The 17,301-nt window shown below is 37.3% G+C and overlaps 1 protein-coding gene across 2 annotated transcripts in view; it reads right to left on the reverse strand.

The window, feature by feature from the left end:
- CPNE3 (copine 3) overlaps window positions 1–17,179 on the reverse strand; it is a 29,425-nt gene extending 12,246 nt beyond the window's left edge. Inside the window, exons 1-8 of one of the 2 annotated variants that reach the window (XM_005479528.4) lie at window positions 17,042–17,179; window positions 14,324–14,382; window positions 7,541–7,680; window positions 6,718–6,897; window positions 5,485–5,559; window positions 4,998–5,069; window positions 4,179–4,262; window positions 2,505–2,594 (exon numbers count right to left, since the gene is read on the reverse strand). In XM_005479528.4, the coding sequence (XP_005479585.2) occupies window positions 2,505–2,594; window positions 4,179–4,262; window positions 4,998–5,069; window positions 5,485–5,559; window positions 6,718–6,897; window positions 7,541–7,672 (633 nt within the window). In that variant the 5' untranslated portion in view covers window positions 7,673–7,680; window positions 14,324–14,382; window positions 17,042–17,179. Of the gene's footprint in view, window positions 1–2,504; window positions 2,595–4,178; window positions 4,263–4,997; window positions 5,070–5,484; window positions 5,560–6,717; window positions 6,898–7,540; window positions 7,681–14,323; window positions 14,383–16,614; window positions 16,992–17,041 lie in introns of those variants that run through there. The other variant, XM_014272097.3, reaches the window with a different exon arrangement.
- Window positions 17,180–17,301: the final 122 nt, after the last annotated feature.

A 17,301-nucleotide genomic window follows, 5' to 3' on the forward strand; every position in this document is an offset into this window, starting at 1 on the left:
TGATATTTTATTTCAGTTCAGCAACACAGACATGAGAGCTAACTTTAATAAAAACATACGAAAATAATTTAATAGTGATGATGATAAATAGAAACAATAATAAATCAAGAGTCAAGTAGGTATCCCACATTACTTGGAATCAAAATGCAAGCTTCAACAAAAATGTTCAGAGTATGTATGGCTTAAACTGAATAGCTATTTGCATGTCCATCTTTCAAGTCTAAAAATATTGTAACTTACATTCAAGAATCAATTTAACTGATTACTTGAGCATTTCAGATAGAAATAAAAAAGCAAAACAAACAACTTCAACACACACTTGAGCTTCTGAAAGAAATTAAATTTCTGACAACAAACAGGAATATTGAAGCACAAAACATAATTTGTAGATTGGGAGTTCTACTGCACAGAACATACCTCTATCTTGCAGTTTGCACTACTACAACATTTTGAATTCACTAATAAATAAAAAAATGCATGCACATGCACTGAACAGCACCTTAAATTATACAAGCAGCCAAAGAACCAACAGGCTAATTAATGTTCACGGCAAATGCTATGTAAATTCTTCTGAATGCCATAAATTATGCCAATCAAATACTCAGCAAAGTGCTTCAGTAACTGAAATTTAAAATGTAACATATTTCCTGACCCAATAGTTCTGATACCTGCTAGCACAGTTGGTAAATATATCTCCTTTTTATTTCAAAGGCATAAAAATTTGTCTTGCTTGATATGTTTGACCCATTTAAGCCAATTTTTAATATTTATTACAGACAAGAGAGAAGCATTTCCTTTCTTTCCATATATGCCCTCCTGGACATGCAATAGCAGTAGGGAACAATGTGATTGAACATATTTTTCCCAGCAGAATTAGGCATGCATGCTCCAGATGAAAGACTCACATTTGAGACACAGAAAAACTTCACTGACTGCAAACACACTCACATGAAAGATAATCATGAATCCAGAAGATAAAGGATCAACTTGGTTTGTGCACTGCTGGACGTACACAAACTAAGCCTTTCAAGAGGTGAAAAGCCACTCATAGAAAAATTGCTGGTTTTACTTACTATGCCAAACAGCCCATTACACATGCAACTGTATGCATATAAAAGTGTTAAAGGCATTGTTTAATCTTTCAATAACATTCCATAATACAATCCTGACTACATTCTAATGTTTGAAGTGATAGATCCTGCATTTCTAAGTTAAGGCATAATCAAACTGCCTGTCTGCAAGTCTATAACTATTCCATGTCAAGTCTATTTCATATGGATATAAACCTGCACTTCCCAGGTAAGATTTCAAAAAACAGATGACAGAGCTGAGAGTAACTCTACACAGATACATTTAGATCAATGGTCTATAGCTTTAGTATGGCTGTTTACTGAAAAGGAGAAATATATTTATAGTATATGGAGATGTAAGAGCTATCACAGCTGTTTTGGGGACAAGAGGAGCAGAAAGGAATGAGATGGAAAAAACATAGAAGCAGCAAGGGAAGAAGGTTCTGGGCTTGTAAAGTTGTTCATTAGTCTCCTCTATAAATATGTATTTAAATCCATTCAGGTGCTGGTAACACCCAGATCCCCGTGGCTGTTAAGGATTTTCCAGGACTGCCTCAAGCCATATGACTAATACCCATTACATGCAAATCATGCTCTAAGTTTCCCTTCCCAGAGGAAGAACATCAAATACAGAAGTTTGCTGCATTTGGGTTTTCAGATTTCTTTTTCAAATGCTAAAATACCATGTTTCTAACATGATCATAATAGCTTATAAAATGGCATTTCAATTGGCTGTTTAGCTTCAGTTCCACCCCTAAAGATAATTCCTGAAGAAAAATATTCACTAGTTAAACACAATTTATTCTAGATAAAATTGGAAAATAGAAAACATTAAAACCCTGGTAGAACTATTACTTCACAGGTTTGATTAACTTTCTGACAGAAAATTCAGTTTTATATAAAGAGAAAAAGCTGCAAAAACTGATATTCACAAGTTCTAGCTGACACACATCTGTTAGCTAGTATATTAAGTGTAATTTATTTTATCAGGCAGTATATTAAAAATTTCATTAATGTTACCTGTTGCACCAATAACAAAGTATTACAAGATCCATCACATAGAACAAAACATTCTAGCCTTTAACATGCTTCTTTCAGTGCACAGTATCTTTAATACCACCAGTATTAGCTAATGCTATGTTATAACTGTACAATAAAAATAAGAAGCTGTATTGGACGTTTCAAAGATACTTGTGTTCACCTGGTTTCCCAAACTTGCAAAGACCAGCTTCTACCACACAATACATCACAAATGTGCAGTGTTTTCCTTTTTTCCCCTAAAACGTCTATCTGTGCCTTTCAAATAAGAAACCTAATATTTTCAATTAAAATTTAAAACAAAAAATCTGCAGTAACTAGAATAACACATCTTCCCCTTGTTACATATTTTAACTTTTAATGCATTAATTTATACACACATTTAATATATGTTACCTTGATTGACTTATCCATGTCACTGTAACACAAAGAATTGAGAGAGATTTTAAAGGGCCTCCAAACAGGATTCAGGTTGTTTTTAATAACCTGTTGGGAAAAAAAAGAGGCAGAACACCATTGTTCACAGGGGTGGAAAGAGGCAATCATAATGGGTCATACCTTCATGCCATGATTTTTGTGTGCAAAGAGCAATTGACTAATGTTGCTGTCAATGCACTCCAAATCCCAATACACAGGATATAAATCAAGCTTAACATGCATGTTCAAAAAGAGATTAGTCTCTTTCAGCTCCGTTTTTTGCTAGACTTCACTATCACCTACTTATACTTTTCAGCTACTGCACTGTAAAAAGTTCAATTATCATTACAGAAATAAGATACTGGTCGCTTTCTTTTAATAAGCACACATATATATACACACATATAAAGCCATGCATTACCAAAAATGTGTGTAAAAATATTACATTGCAATTTCTGAATACATCAGTGCTTCAGAGATTACAACTCACTCCCACATATTATTTATTCTGAAATGTCATTTATGGAAATATGCCCTCAAGAAATTCATGGTGTAGTAAAGTAAGAACAGTGTATGAGGATAAAAGGCCTCTCAAGTTAAACACTTAAGTGTTATTTACAGATAATACTCAAAGATCTTCAAAATTTGTCTTTACCTGTAAATATATCCAATACACCAAACAATGATCTTACAAAAGTACAAGAAAGTACACATAATATGTGCTACTTAATTAATAACACCTTACAATAGTACGGTGTTATTAGGAGTGTAGGAGTGTTGTGAAAAATCTCTCTTGAAAACGAAACCAAGAAAAACAGTAGCTAGAAAAAAGAGCGTTTTTATAAGCAGTAACATAAAGAACTAATCCACAAGACATTTCTAGGGTGAAACAACAAATTCTGGATTTATTCCTAAAGTTGATAACTGAAATCATAATAGAAAAGATGCACCTTAAGCAGAAGAGTCACCTCATAGAGAAACTGTAAGTCTGACAAAAAGGATTTATAGTTCTTCAACGTCCATACTTCACAACGAATACAGTCACCACTTCCTATGGGTACAGCACCTCAGCTGTAATGGGCCCCTGAGCTGCCAGGGCAGTGAGACATTCTGAAATGACTCTCAGCCTGTCAGTTGCTGTCAGAGGAGCCCTACCCCTCCTCCTGGGTGAAAGGCTGCTGCTGCTCAAGCACGTTTCCCCTCACTCTGCATTCTCCTTGGCTTGCCCTTGCTATGCAAGCATTTAGCATCATTACTTTCACTAGTAAAAGGTACAGCCAGGTGACACGTTCCTAAGAACAGCACAGTCAGGAATGCCCAAGTCCTACCCCAGCACTTGGTAGAACTAAGTAAATGTTTCTGAGTATGCAGTTCTTTTTCAAAATATTTCTTTTCTCCTAGATTGCTGAAAGTTAGAGGGGAAAAAAAAAAGTGTTTTCTTCCCAAACAGAATGGCATATATCGAAATCAGCATAAAGAGAATAAGGTAGATTTCCCAGAAAAGTCAATGGAAGAGATGATGCAATTTCTAACTAGTCTGCACATCAACTCCAGGACAGTCAATTTTTTTGTAAGGCATTTTATATCTAGTGCTGTGACACACTGGAAATTAAATAACCTTAACCTCTTTGTTGTTAACTGAAAATATCCTACCTCTGTTCTGTGAACCATCACCCAGTTTCCATCTCCAGTCTGCTTGTGGAATTCCAGATAAGGATCTGACTTTCCAAAAAAATCCTGTATTTAAATAACATGCAATTATTTCAGAACAGCCTTTAGAGTGAATATCATTAAATTCCAGTTAACACACACTTAGATTAACAAAAAGTAAATCCGGGGAACAAAAGCTTTAGATGATGAAATGCAAATCTGATTATATTACCACCTGTGAAAGAGGAAAAGAAAGTGGTGAATGTCCACACAACACCTGACAGTTCAAGCAAAATACTTATACCTATAAGTACTACAGTGGATAGACAGGAAACTAAGGAGTTAAAAAAATATGAAATCAAAAGGTAAAAATAGAAACATTTTTCTAATTTTATTTTTTAAAGTCTCTCAATAACCAGCTCTATAGTAAACATAAATTCATACACACCAAGTACACGCTTCACTATTTATTTCAGAGAGGTAATGGGCAACCATTTACATATCCATTGAAACCAATGGATATAGAAAACTCCCTTTTATTTATGAATAAATGTAAAGATTTACATTTAAACGACATTACATGTTGCTCACAGACTACCCCTGAAATGCATTTATCTTACTTAGAAATACATTACAATTCATTTCAAAACAGTCAATGAAGTTACTCTGCAGGAATCTTACTTCAATTTCTTCTTTAGTATAAGTAAAATCTTAATGGATTTTATTTTATAAGCAAAAAAGAGAAAGAATACTCAAATGTTTCCCGCTTTGACAAGACTCTGATTTACTACTTTATCAGAGAAACAGCAATCACTTAAATACCTTATTGTCCAGTTTCCTTGCTTCTAATTCCAATACAACCACCCTGTTATCCTTCACTTCTTCTGCTGTAATCTAGGTAGGCAAACAAAATATGTCAGTTTACTCATATTCACACAATTCCTATGACGTGCCCATTAAAAAAGCCTCCGTGTTTTCTCACAAGTGAAGCATTAAAAAATGGGGGGGGAGGAGAGGAACAATTTGATTTGACATTGGGATTCCATTTCATCTATTTGCCATAAATGATGGCACTGACAAAGATATGGCCCAACCAGAAGCCCATTGGATGCCCTCCTGATGTTTGCAAAGGGACTTACAATTCAGAAGGCAGGCTGCTATTTAATGGCAAAGATAGATTAGTGGAGGAAAAAACTATGCTTTACAGCATTATAGAATAGACTCAATGTATTCAAGCCACTAACTAAAAATAAAACCCAGAAACAATTAAGGATGAACTCTGAAGACATTTATTTCTTAACTCTCTTACCGTAATGCTTCCTCTTCCAGCAGGTTTGCCATTTTTAAGTACTAATGGTTTTGTCAGAGTCCTGCTAGAAACTACCTGCCAAGACAAAAATTGAGTATCACACATTATTAAAACAATTTAATAGATTTTCAAAGGAATTAAATGAGTTAGTGAGGTATTTTCATTTTAGTAATTTTCCTCTTTGTGAAGATGACAGCATTGCATTTACTTACCATAATCTTCTATAAATAAATAGGTTATACTTTATTCATTTCAAAATTTTAAAACACACATGCAGATGAACATATGCAGAGCTTCAGAAGTAGTAAGAATTAAAATGTTTTCTAGTAACATGACACACATTCATGGACAAAGATAATACCTTAGGTTCCAATGTCAAATTGTTCTTTAGGTTCTCCATACATACCTTTAAAATGCATGCAAGGCATATTTCATAAATGGATGCAGGAAATAAATTTATAAACACAATGCCTGTCACTCAAAAAAATCATCAGCCTTCCCCTGCACAGTTTCCACCTGATTTTATTTTACCCTATTCAGGCAATGCTTCCTCAGAAGTGTGTCTACTCCTCCTTTACCTTGAGAATGAATTATTAATTATTAATTGACATTGAATTTCAGTTCACAATGCCTCTTTATTTTAAGTGCATTATAAGGATAAATGCTTAAGACACAGGGGAAGAAAAATCCTAAGACAACTCTTTTGAGAAGTGCCTTTGAAGGATCTATTCAAAAGAACAAGTTTAAAAGAAGCTGCCCAATTGTCATAGCATCAATAGCAGAATATGAGTGGGAAATAGAAGTAAATCTACAGCTGGCAGAACTAGGATCATTGCTTGCATCGAGTGGAAGGCAGATTACAAGGATAACATGGCCTTTGTGAGCACTCATACGTTGTTCTACACTGATTCTCCTTTTTGGGAGCATAAAAATAGGAATTTGTGTATTAGAGTAAATAAATAGCAATTACTACAACTTTGTGCTCATTGAAAGCCCACTTACTTTTAGCTAGCAATCCAACAGTCACCTAGAGCACATTTCAGGGCATCATCTCAAGACCTTTTGCAAATAAAATGCATATACACTGAACTGAGACTTGAAAAGTCAAATGAAGAGCATCCTATTCAACTTAAGAGTACTCCAACTACACAAGAACATAGTGATAAACTCAAGGTAAAAGTGGCTAATGATTTTCAGTAACTTAATTCTAAGAGAAATCATCTGCATGCTTACCTGTCCCAGCGTACACTCTAATTCTCCTAAGAAGTCATCATCACTCAGATCATAGGTTTTGTTATCAATGTCATATATTCCAAACTTAAGTTTCTGAACAAGCTCAAAATAATAATCAATTAAGAATTTCTTGGAAAACTTTGGGTTCAAGGAATTCTTAACTCTTTCTGTGCGATCAACCTGAAATTAGAAAGATACCACTTTATCCAGTATTTAATAAACTGAACAAGCAAGAAAATCAAATATGGTATTATTAAATATATTCAAAAGTTCTTAAAGTACAAAGGAGTATCTTCCTATAAACGTTTCATTAAATATAAGTTATATTACAAAATTTTATATGTATACATTATATTTCAAAATCCACTGCCCTAAGTTAGGGATACTTGACCTATTTTTCATCACTCCCTCTAAGGTGGGACCTATTCCTGCACAGGAAAGACCAACATAAAATCTAGTATTGTCAAATCCAGGATGAGATCCCAGTTTTGGAATACTGTATTTATAAAAGCACATTAAATCTCTTAGAAAGCTTCTTGTGTTGGTCCACATATGGCTGGGGAACAGTGCTAAAAATCAGACAGTTTAAGTATTTAACAGCAAATGATTATTCATGTGCTGCCCATGTAACTATTTGTTGTGGTTTGACATAGCTTGGTTTTTAGTTAAGGGAAAAATCCAAACCTACTGGACTATTAGAGTTACCATCTAATAAAAAGTACTCAAAAGTGCTGGTACAAAATTAAAATATTTTAATGAAACCATATGCTGTAATGTTTTAAAAGGTCCAGCAAGCAGATTTGTGAGAAGCATCAGGATGTACCTCATACCACTGCTGACCACTTGTGTTCTGGAGAAGCACACACAGAGGGTCTGACTTGGAGCCAACATCTTTATCCAAGAGATCGGTGCAGGAAATAGTCAGCTCCACCTTTGTCACACACTGCGCCGCCATTTGTTACACTAGAAAGCAGCAACAGAACTCATCATTAAAATGGACTAAAAAGCAAACAATAGGATTGTCACAAGGCATTAACTCTCTAACTGATCACAAGTTAGCTTGTCAAAAGTGATAATTTGAGGTTACAAATGCAAATTTTAAAATTTATGATGTACCAACATTATTATATCATTATTACTGCCACACTCTTGTTTTTTTCCACACATGTATAAAAGTTAATTTCAAAATCTGCTCATAACAAACAAGATCAGGTTTCTAAGACTGCCCAAAGAACCAAATGAAAAATGGGATATACCTCAAAGAAGGCACAGTGGTTTGAATTGCTGACAATAAAACTTCAGAAGCTTTAAATGAAATTTAAAAGTCCACATGAATGCCAGTATCTTAGAGATATTATTAATAATTCCATTAATAGGGAAAACACATTGTATTGTATACCCCTCTACCAAATCTTTGTAACAAAGTGCTGAAACCATAAGCATGGCAGAGCTGGAAAAGTAATTTAAGCAGGTAACAGGTTATCTTGCTCTAGTAAATCTAAAAAAAACAACTACAAATTTTAATAATAAACACTTTGATGTCAAGTAAAAGCAGAGAAATTGGGGGAACTGTTCTTTCTGAAGATCCATTAAAAAAAAAAGAATAACTGAAAGCATTTTTACATTTTCTCTTTGAGTACCTCCATCACTGTCCACTGGACAATGTCCACTAAGACCAATACATATTACAAACCTACAGAAAAACTTGATTATCAGTTATGAAACCCACATTGGCATAACATGCATTTGCAAGTCCAAGAAGGTCTGAGCACCAGATTATTTTCTATAGATATACATATATATAAAAATCTCCATAATGATACACTTCAAGGATAGAGTTGATAATTTCCATCAACTCTTAGGGAAGTAAATCTCTACAGTACAATTGTCCTTGACTCAGAGACTAAAACTTCCAAATCTTTCCACAAGCAGCCTATCCTGAAAGCTCCCAAGCCTCTTTAGTTTCAGGTTTGCCTTTTTTCCAGTAAATCCACAGTCTAGACCAAGTATCCCTCTGGATTAATTTATCTTAGAAATGCATGAGACACCAAAGAGAACAAGGCAGAAGGAAAGGCATCTGCTTCTATCTGGTCAGTGCCCTAGCAACATACATATTCATATTTGAATATGAAACTGTACTTAACCCAACCCAGCTCTATTCCTTTCACTGTATTCTTAAGACTTTTCATGAAAGGGAGTGATTTTTTAGAGGAAAAAGGGAATAGGAACATGGAAAAAGCAAAGAAGAAACTGAAAATAGAAGAAAGAAAACGTTGTGGGGTCTGCGGAAATTTTCCTCAGGCTTCTTCTATTCCACTAGGGCACAATTCACGTCTCATCTTCATTTTGCTATCTCAGCGTTGAACCTTTTGGACACTGAAGTACATACAAATTACCTGTAAGAGAAACACTCAAACATCCATATTTTAAGAAGCATGTCAGATTCCTAGAAGTCCTGATGCACCTCCCAAAACCTAAATGTGATTTCTTCCTTGAGTATCTTTTTGTTCCCCTGACTTTCATCAAGTTTAATTCATTGACCTTGAGGAAAAAAGAGTGAAGGTCTAAGTACTAAAATAATTTTTAGACCAATGGTTTTAAGGCTTAGAAAGCACACCTCTTAAAAGCAGTCTGCCCCTTTATTCCTAGTTCTCTTTTTATACTGGTATTTTCCACTCCCTATTGCTTTCCTGGCTGCCAGACCAAGCTCATTAACAGTCAGTGCCTTTCCCACAGAATCCAGTGCAGACCAGTACATGACCCCTCAATGACAGATTTCAGAAAAACAAATTTCTGCTGACAAGATGATGCTCTAACTCTCACTGACACTGCAACAGCAAGTAGAAAGGGTTTGCATGAAATGAAACAGAATTTAAACTTGAACTGAGATGCATTTTCAAACCAATCTAAATTTTCTTGCTTCAACTTGTCTGAAAATCCTCATTATTAAGAGTTCTTGAAAGCACCTAATTCTTTTGTCAAGGTAATATTTCGAAAATCACTGGTAAATGGACAGCATTGAGTCAACCTAAAAATATGGTCAGCTTTTTCCTCTTTGTCTGTGTGTGTACTCACACTTCTTGTACAACTCAAGTACTTTTCACATGGACACATCAATTCTGTTACTTCCTCTCCTCCTCCATGTCACCAACTCTCCCACTATGCATTTAATGCAGGAAAAGAGAAGATTAAGAAAGAGGTGCTGTGCAAAAAGCATCCTTTAGCATAGAGAAGGGAAAAATAAAAAGGCTGATTCCCTTCCCTGAAATGGAAATGCTCATTTGAGATGCAACAATTGTGTCCACATTAGATAAAAAGACAACTTGTAACAAGAACATACATTTATTTAAGTGGAAGACACTTAAACTTCAGATAAAGAGTAAAACTTCACAAATCACAAGACAGTCCTTTAATCTTTACTGTTTCCAGTTTTGAAAAATCCAAAATGAAAAATAATGCAAGGCATTTTTCTAAGAAGTTTTGAGACTATTAGGAATATATAGTTGTATAATAGGTTGAAGAGGTCTGTAATACAAATACATTTCCAGAAATAATTTTGCTATTTTACTAAATACTAAAAAGAATGTTTCTCCATAAAAACGGATACATTTTACTGCAAATAGTTATACTGATTTTCAGTAACATTAAAAATGTTAAAAGTTAGTAAAATACTTACTAGCAAGAAAAAGTCATGTCTCATTAACCTAAAGGAGTATTTAAGCTAATGAAACTTAGTAAATAAGATACTTCTCTTACTGCATGCCACACCTTACAGAATTTGCAGAGGGTACACATGCTTCACATGTGTGAAGTCAGGACTCTTTCAACCAGCACTACCTGGTAGGGTTCTGCTCAAGCTGCACAAATCCTCATCGTCCCAAATGCATGAAAGGAAGAATTACACCAGATCCACCCAATTCTCCTCACTTCAAAAAGCCCATGTTAGCTGAAAAGTTCCCAAGGTTTGAGAGGTGGATGGTAGGGTTATTTAAGATGATAACCATCCTCAAGGATCAGCCACTGCCAGGTAAGCAAGCAATCTCTTCTTGAGGATTTGATGTAATAAAGTCTGGCAAATTGCCATATTTTCAGGATGGTAAAAATAAACTGTGGGTGCATTACCTCTTGAAATACCATTCTACAGCACATCTAGTAGGCAAACCAAATATAAAATATTCTATCTACATGACCAGATTACTTGAGCATTTGGAATTCTGGAATAATTTAACGTGGACAGATTATATTGTTCAGACTATGGTAGGATAAGTCTCAACTGCCACTAAGTTTTAACACATAACAAGAGATTTAGTTCTTTAATTAGTAAGTGTTATTAAAGTAGCTGTGCTCCACGTTGGTCATATTTAATTAAAACCTTTGCTTTTCTCAAGCTATCAACTTGCCCTCCATACTATAAAGGGAGGCAAAGCACATCAGAATGTGTGCAGGTGATAGCTCCATCATCCATTTTATTGAAATAGCTTTCATAATTGCAGAAGCCAGGCTTTAAAAAGTGTATCTGAACAGGAAAAGACTGAAAAATACTATATATAACGTACATCTGAACTGCAGTGATGTACAGTCACAAGGGACCCTCTGCCATGTCTAGGCTGCTCGAGAGCATGATTAGGTCAACTAAGAATATGACAAGTTTTTCTGCTTGAGCTGTAACTATCAAAGGAAAAATCCAAGTCAAGGACTAGTCTTGTCTTGCAGTTTTATAGATCAGAATGTTCTTTGAACTGCAGTGATGATTCTAATGAAGATAAGTGGTACACATCAAACAACTGAGACATTGTCTTTTTTCCAACAGAAACTGCAAACATGGCATTCTACCTGGAAAGGAACAGATCTATTATCAGAATGATCTATCTAGCAGCTCAGTTGGGAACTGCTAGACTGCAGCAATCCTCTCTGTGCTGCAGTGTCAGAGGACAGTATTGGCTTGCCCAGACAACCTTGCAGAGCATTACAATGACATGTTCCCAATTATAGGTGCATCCAGTCTGACAAGCAGAGATACCCAACTAAAAGACAGAAAAACTAATGAAGTGGGTTTGGCATCACTGTCTTTAGTCACAAGTCTCAAACCTGTTCTGATGAAAATTATTGCTGTCATTGAACATTTCCTAGCTCCTGTGAACTGCTAATGTCATCAGATCAAAAATCTGTAATTTTTAGATATCTCAAATGAACACAGAATGGCCATGAGAAACTTACAAATGAAGTCTATTCCTGATCAGCTAATCTTCTTGCCACAATGCTACACCTAAGCATTTTATGTCAGCTGTGTGCCAAACTGAAAAAGGCAGAAAATGCTATGTCTGCTGCAAGAAGCTGACAATGAAATTATGACAAATGGATGCTTCCTCTCGCTGATAAGTCTGGTAGCAACACAATTGCTAGTGATCTTGGGCTACATGCACATAAATATATATTTTTAAAATCTCAAGGTAACCATTCAGTTTTTAAGGAAACAGAGTGCTTCACAGGAAACAGACATTTCATATGAGGTTACAAAAGCTAAGACTGTTTCACAACCTAATTTCATCACCACATTTGAAAAAAATCCCCAAAAAACAGCTTCTCTAAAAATCCTACCTCCAAATTGGAATTATGACTCCTCTTTTCAGTTTGTTAACAAGCAATACAGGTGGAAAAATTGTCCAGCTGATGTGCTGGCAAGCTAAGTACTAGAAGCAGCTTGAGTAATTCTGAATTTGAAGAATCACACAAAATCTTGAGTGTAAGCTTTATCTTCTACTAGAACTGATACAGCTATCACTTCCTGAGTGATAGCTCAGGAAATATGTATGAGGTTCACTAACATCAAGTGCTGCATCCTGCATTTGGGTCGCAATAACCCCATGAAGCACCACAGGCTTGGGAAAGACTGGCTCAAAATCTGCCCAGTGGAAAAGGACTTGGGCATACTGGTCAACAGCTGGCTGAACATGAGCCAGTGTGTGTCCAGATGGCCAAGAAGCCCAAAGGTATCTTGGCTTGTAGCAAAACAAGAGTGGCCAGCAGGACAAGGACTGTAATTCTGCAGTTGCTCCACTGCACTTGGAACTGGTGAGGCCACACCTCAAATCCTGTGTCCAGTACTGGCTCCCTCAGTTCAGGAAGGACATTGAGGTGCTGGAGCATGTCAGAGAAGGGCAACAGAACTAGTGAAAGGTCTAAAGAGTATGTCCTATGTCAAATGGCTGAAGAAGAAGCTGAGGGTGTTGAGAAAAGGAGGCTCAGGGATGATGTTATTGCTCTGTACAACTCCTGAAAGGAGGCTGTGGCCAGGTGGGGGTTGCCTCCTCCAAAGCAACAAGTGACATGATAAGAGAACATAACCTCAAGCTGTGCCAGGGGAGGTTCAGGTTGGACATCAGGCAGAATTTCTCCATGGGAAGTGTTGATTAAGCATTGGAATGGAGTGCCCAGTGAGATGGTGGAGTCACCACTCTCAGAGATGCTCAAGAAGCATCTCATTGCAGCACTTAGTGCTATGGTCTAGTTCACAAGACACTAGGTCACACGTTGGACTTGATGATCTTGGAGGTGTTTTTCAACCTAAATGACTCCATGATTATCATATTCACAATTTCGTATAAAGGAGGGAATTAGAGCATTCTGAACTAAACAAGTAAGATCAGGCTGATAAAACCCTAATGACGACACTACTAACTTTACTGGGGACTATGCCAATCAAAAACACAAGATAATACTTAAGAAATCTGAGATATATGCATACATGAGAATGGAAGCATAGTTTTCTGTATGGGAAATGAATCACCTATTTATACAAGCTTTATGATGCTCTATTGGATTGGTAGCACACTGGTATAACAAGTTAGACAACTATTTGCAGGTTGTTTCCGTATATAAAAATCTATCAGTAAGTTACATTGTCAAAAAACAAGTTTAGAATTCTATTTTGAAATAAAAAATCCACTGCAAAGAAATTATTAATTTGACTTAAAGGACACCTGCTTACAAAATTACTTCAAAACAAGATATTTATTTCTAAATATCTTTCTGTTGGTCTTTTTTTATATATTTTATTTTTTTAATCCTGCATTCATGTGTTTTCCCTTTAGGCACATCTTTAAGGCTTAGTTCTTCCAAGCATCTTCCTCACACAAAAGGATTTAGGTGATGTTTCAAGTGAGCTAAACTGTAAAAGGTAATATTGTGCCTTGAACAAGAAGATTAAGAAATACAGATCTCCCAACTTCAAAATTCAATTATTTTAAGCATACAGCAGCAACCAGAGGAACACATGTTCCTTGATTATATGTTTATATACTTTATCAGAGTATACCAATTATTTCATGTAAAGCCATCCATCAACTATGCAATGTGAATACTATCTTAAATTGTGTGTTCTTCATTGCAATTTCCCTATGTAGAGCCACTGACTAATTGACTACATAATTAGCATTACCCACAAGAAAGAAAAACCTTTATATCACTAAAACTTGCTGTACTGTAGAAACAAGATGCAGGTGAAAACATGCTTTAAACTAATCCTTTTAACAGTTCTTTTCAAGGGATGTTGAGCCTCTTCACTGTCAAAAATATTAGTTCTTAAAAATGAGCTACAGTAACTTACCACAGAAATCTGCCTCCAGGCCTCTCAGCAAAAGGCTAAAGCTTCAAGCAACAGTAGCACTAAAAAGGGAAATGAAATTAAAACCAAGAATTGTTATTCCCACAGATCAAAGTAAGAGGTTTGAGGAACTACGGTTCCTCTTAAAATAAATAACCCATCCAAAAGTTTTATACGTCCACGACAGCAGCACTGTAAGAATTACTCAAGGGTAATTCAGAGCCTTTATTAGAGAATAATATATACTAAATATTATAAAAGTCCAGCAAGAAGAGCCCTTTAAGATTTTAGGAATGAAGACCCAATTACTGGTTTTGTCCTATTCATTTATTTTTTTTTCCAATAAGGTGACAGTGGATTAGAGTAAGTAGATCAAAATCAGTAGCCCTCAACATTGTTTATGCTCTAACCTGTGCATCATTACACAGCTAAAGGATGACAAAGGAAAGCCCACGAAATCAGTATTCCACAGTGGTCCAGCACATCTCAGTATAAACAATAACATTTTGAAACCAACAATCACAAAATTGCACTTCACTGTAGCCCAGAAGCATTTCAAACCTTCCTGTATGGAAACCAAGCGCTCTCCAGTCAGCTGCCCTCCAGCTCTGTATCACAGCAGCCACTGGCACTCAGCATTCCCTGCACCTGGGAGGCAGCAGTCATGCTCTGCACACCCACAGGCAGTGGCTCCTAAGACAGACACACAATAATCATGCTAATTCCTGGAACCATCACATATGCTAACCACTTGCCATGAGGATTTTTTTAAAAACCCTTCTGGGCAGGGGAAGTACCAGAAGCAAACTGAACTAATTCAGCTGCCTCCCAACTGTGCCTTTGATAAAGCACTGAGTGAAAGTGCACTTGATCCATCTACAAGATGGAAAATGGATCTGAAGGGTACAGTCTCCTTCAGTCAGAGAACAAAGTATGGTTCAAATCAGTAAAGACTATTCCTTAAACAGAAGCTTGGATCCAGCAACCAAGCTCCTAAAGTTCCTCTATTCATAAATCTTTCAGACACTTAATAATGCCCTTTCAAAATGTCTGAGCAAAAGCATCTCATCTAAAGCAATATTAAAGATAAATCAAAGAAATCAAATAGAATCAGAGTTAATGGAAAAGACCTTTAAGATTATAAAAAAAACACACCACAATTCTACTTCCTGCCTACTTGCTTGCACAAGCCATACCACACCTTCAAATGTCACGCTAGGAGGGGCCAGTATTAATCTTTGCCTAACTGATCTATGAACAGAAGTAATATTCTTGGGTTTAACAGGAACTAAGATCTACAAATACTAAGTTGATCATATATTACTTATGTTGGAAGAGCATCCTGACTTTCACAGAAAAATAAACAGGAAGGAATAGAAGGTATCTTACTCCCTAACTTCATCCCTGAAGCTATTTCATTCAGGAAACCATGTAATGAAAGCATTTGTTCCTAAATCAAACTAAGGTTAAAAAAAAAATCAAATTCCATCCCATATATGCATACAATTGAGATTTTAGTTTTATTATCCCTAACACTAGGGCTTCCCTTTAGCATTCCATTCTGGAGAAAAAAATTGGCATAAAAGAAGACTGTATGAGCACTGTGGTACCAATTCTGCTACTTTGGATTTCTGGATGACATTTAATTATCGCTTAGTTATTCAGCCTACCAGAAATAGCTTTTTGCTTTTGTTACCTGAACTGAAATTAGTCCGACAGTCACCTACAATGAAACTGTATAGTTTAATTTTAAGACATTTAGCACAAACATACTTATTGCAAAAACACTGTATTCTTCCTAGCACCACAACAGATAAACAAAAGGACCTCTGTTAAAGGACTCCTATAACATCTCTCCTACTTTTTTTTCCTTCAAATGCTTTTTGGTATTCTGCATGCACTTCAAAACATCTTTCCTCTTCGAGTATGCCTACATAAAGTTACAATTTAAAGCTCCAGCTGCAGGGGAAAAAACTGCTGTGATTAAGTTTGACTATTGTTTTACTTTTACTAAACAAACTTTTGGCACCAGGACAGAAATATCTTTAACTCGAACCTTCAGGGACATAACCCTCCGGGAAAATAAATACAAGTGTTGGAGGCAGGGCAATACATATTACTTTGAGGATACCTAATGTACTTTGAAGATAGGAGTATGTAAGGAAAAGTGAAGAGGTTTCACATTTTAAAACTTTTCCCTAGTGGAAGAGTAAGTTATGACAACATGAACATTATCTAAGATTTGTCTTGTATATATTATGCAACTACAGTGAAGAAAGAAAACAACCACCCACTCAAACCAGCAGCTCAGAAAGAACAGCATGCGGTTTTCAGGAACGATGCTGACTCTCGAAAACCTCCTCTCCCAGAGGTAAGGGCGCTTTTCAGAGCGGCGTTTACACCGCCACAGAGACCAGCACTACAGACTCAAACCTTCAGGCCCACAGCTTTAACTTCACTGAGTCCCAGCTCCTCGGGACGGGGACGGGGCAGCGATTCCTTGATCCCGCAGCAGCCGCAGCTGGCAGCGCGCTCCGCTCCCCCCGCAGGAAGCGGGGCCGCAGCTGCGGGGACGCTTCACGCGAGGAAGGGCGAGGATAGCCCGGAGCCCTGCCCGGCCGTCCCAGCCCTGCGCGGGTCCCACTAGACGGGGCAGAGGGGCCAAGAGCTCAAGCCCCGCGGGACACGGCGGCCCAAGGGCACGGCCGGCTCCACCCTCACCTGCAGCGCGGCGCCTCCGGACCCCCGACCCGCGGCGGCCACACCCGCGCAGCCGGACACGCCCCGCCCCGGGGCGCAGGCGCAGAGCCCCCGCGCGCGCCCCCCCGCCCCGGCCGGACTAGCGGCCGCTCGGGCCTGGCGTGGCTCGGGGCCCGGCCGCGCAATGTCCGGCCCGCGGCACGGCGGGCTGCCCGGCAGGGCCGGCGGCCCTTGCCCCTGTGTGTCCCCGAGCCCGGGCAGGGCCGCGGGGCGGAGCGGCT

This window comes from Zonotrichia albicollis, chromosome 1 (genome assembly GCF_047830755.1).
Source record: "Zonotrichia albicollis isolate bZonAlb1 chromosome 1, bZonAlb1.hap1, whole genome shotgun sequence".
NCBI classification, from domain to species: domain Eukaryota; kingdom Metazoa; phylum Chordata; class Aves; order Passeriformes; family Passerellidae; genus Zonotrichia; species Zonotrichia albicollis.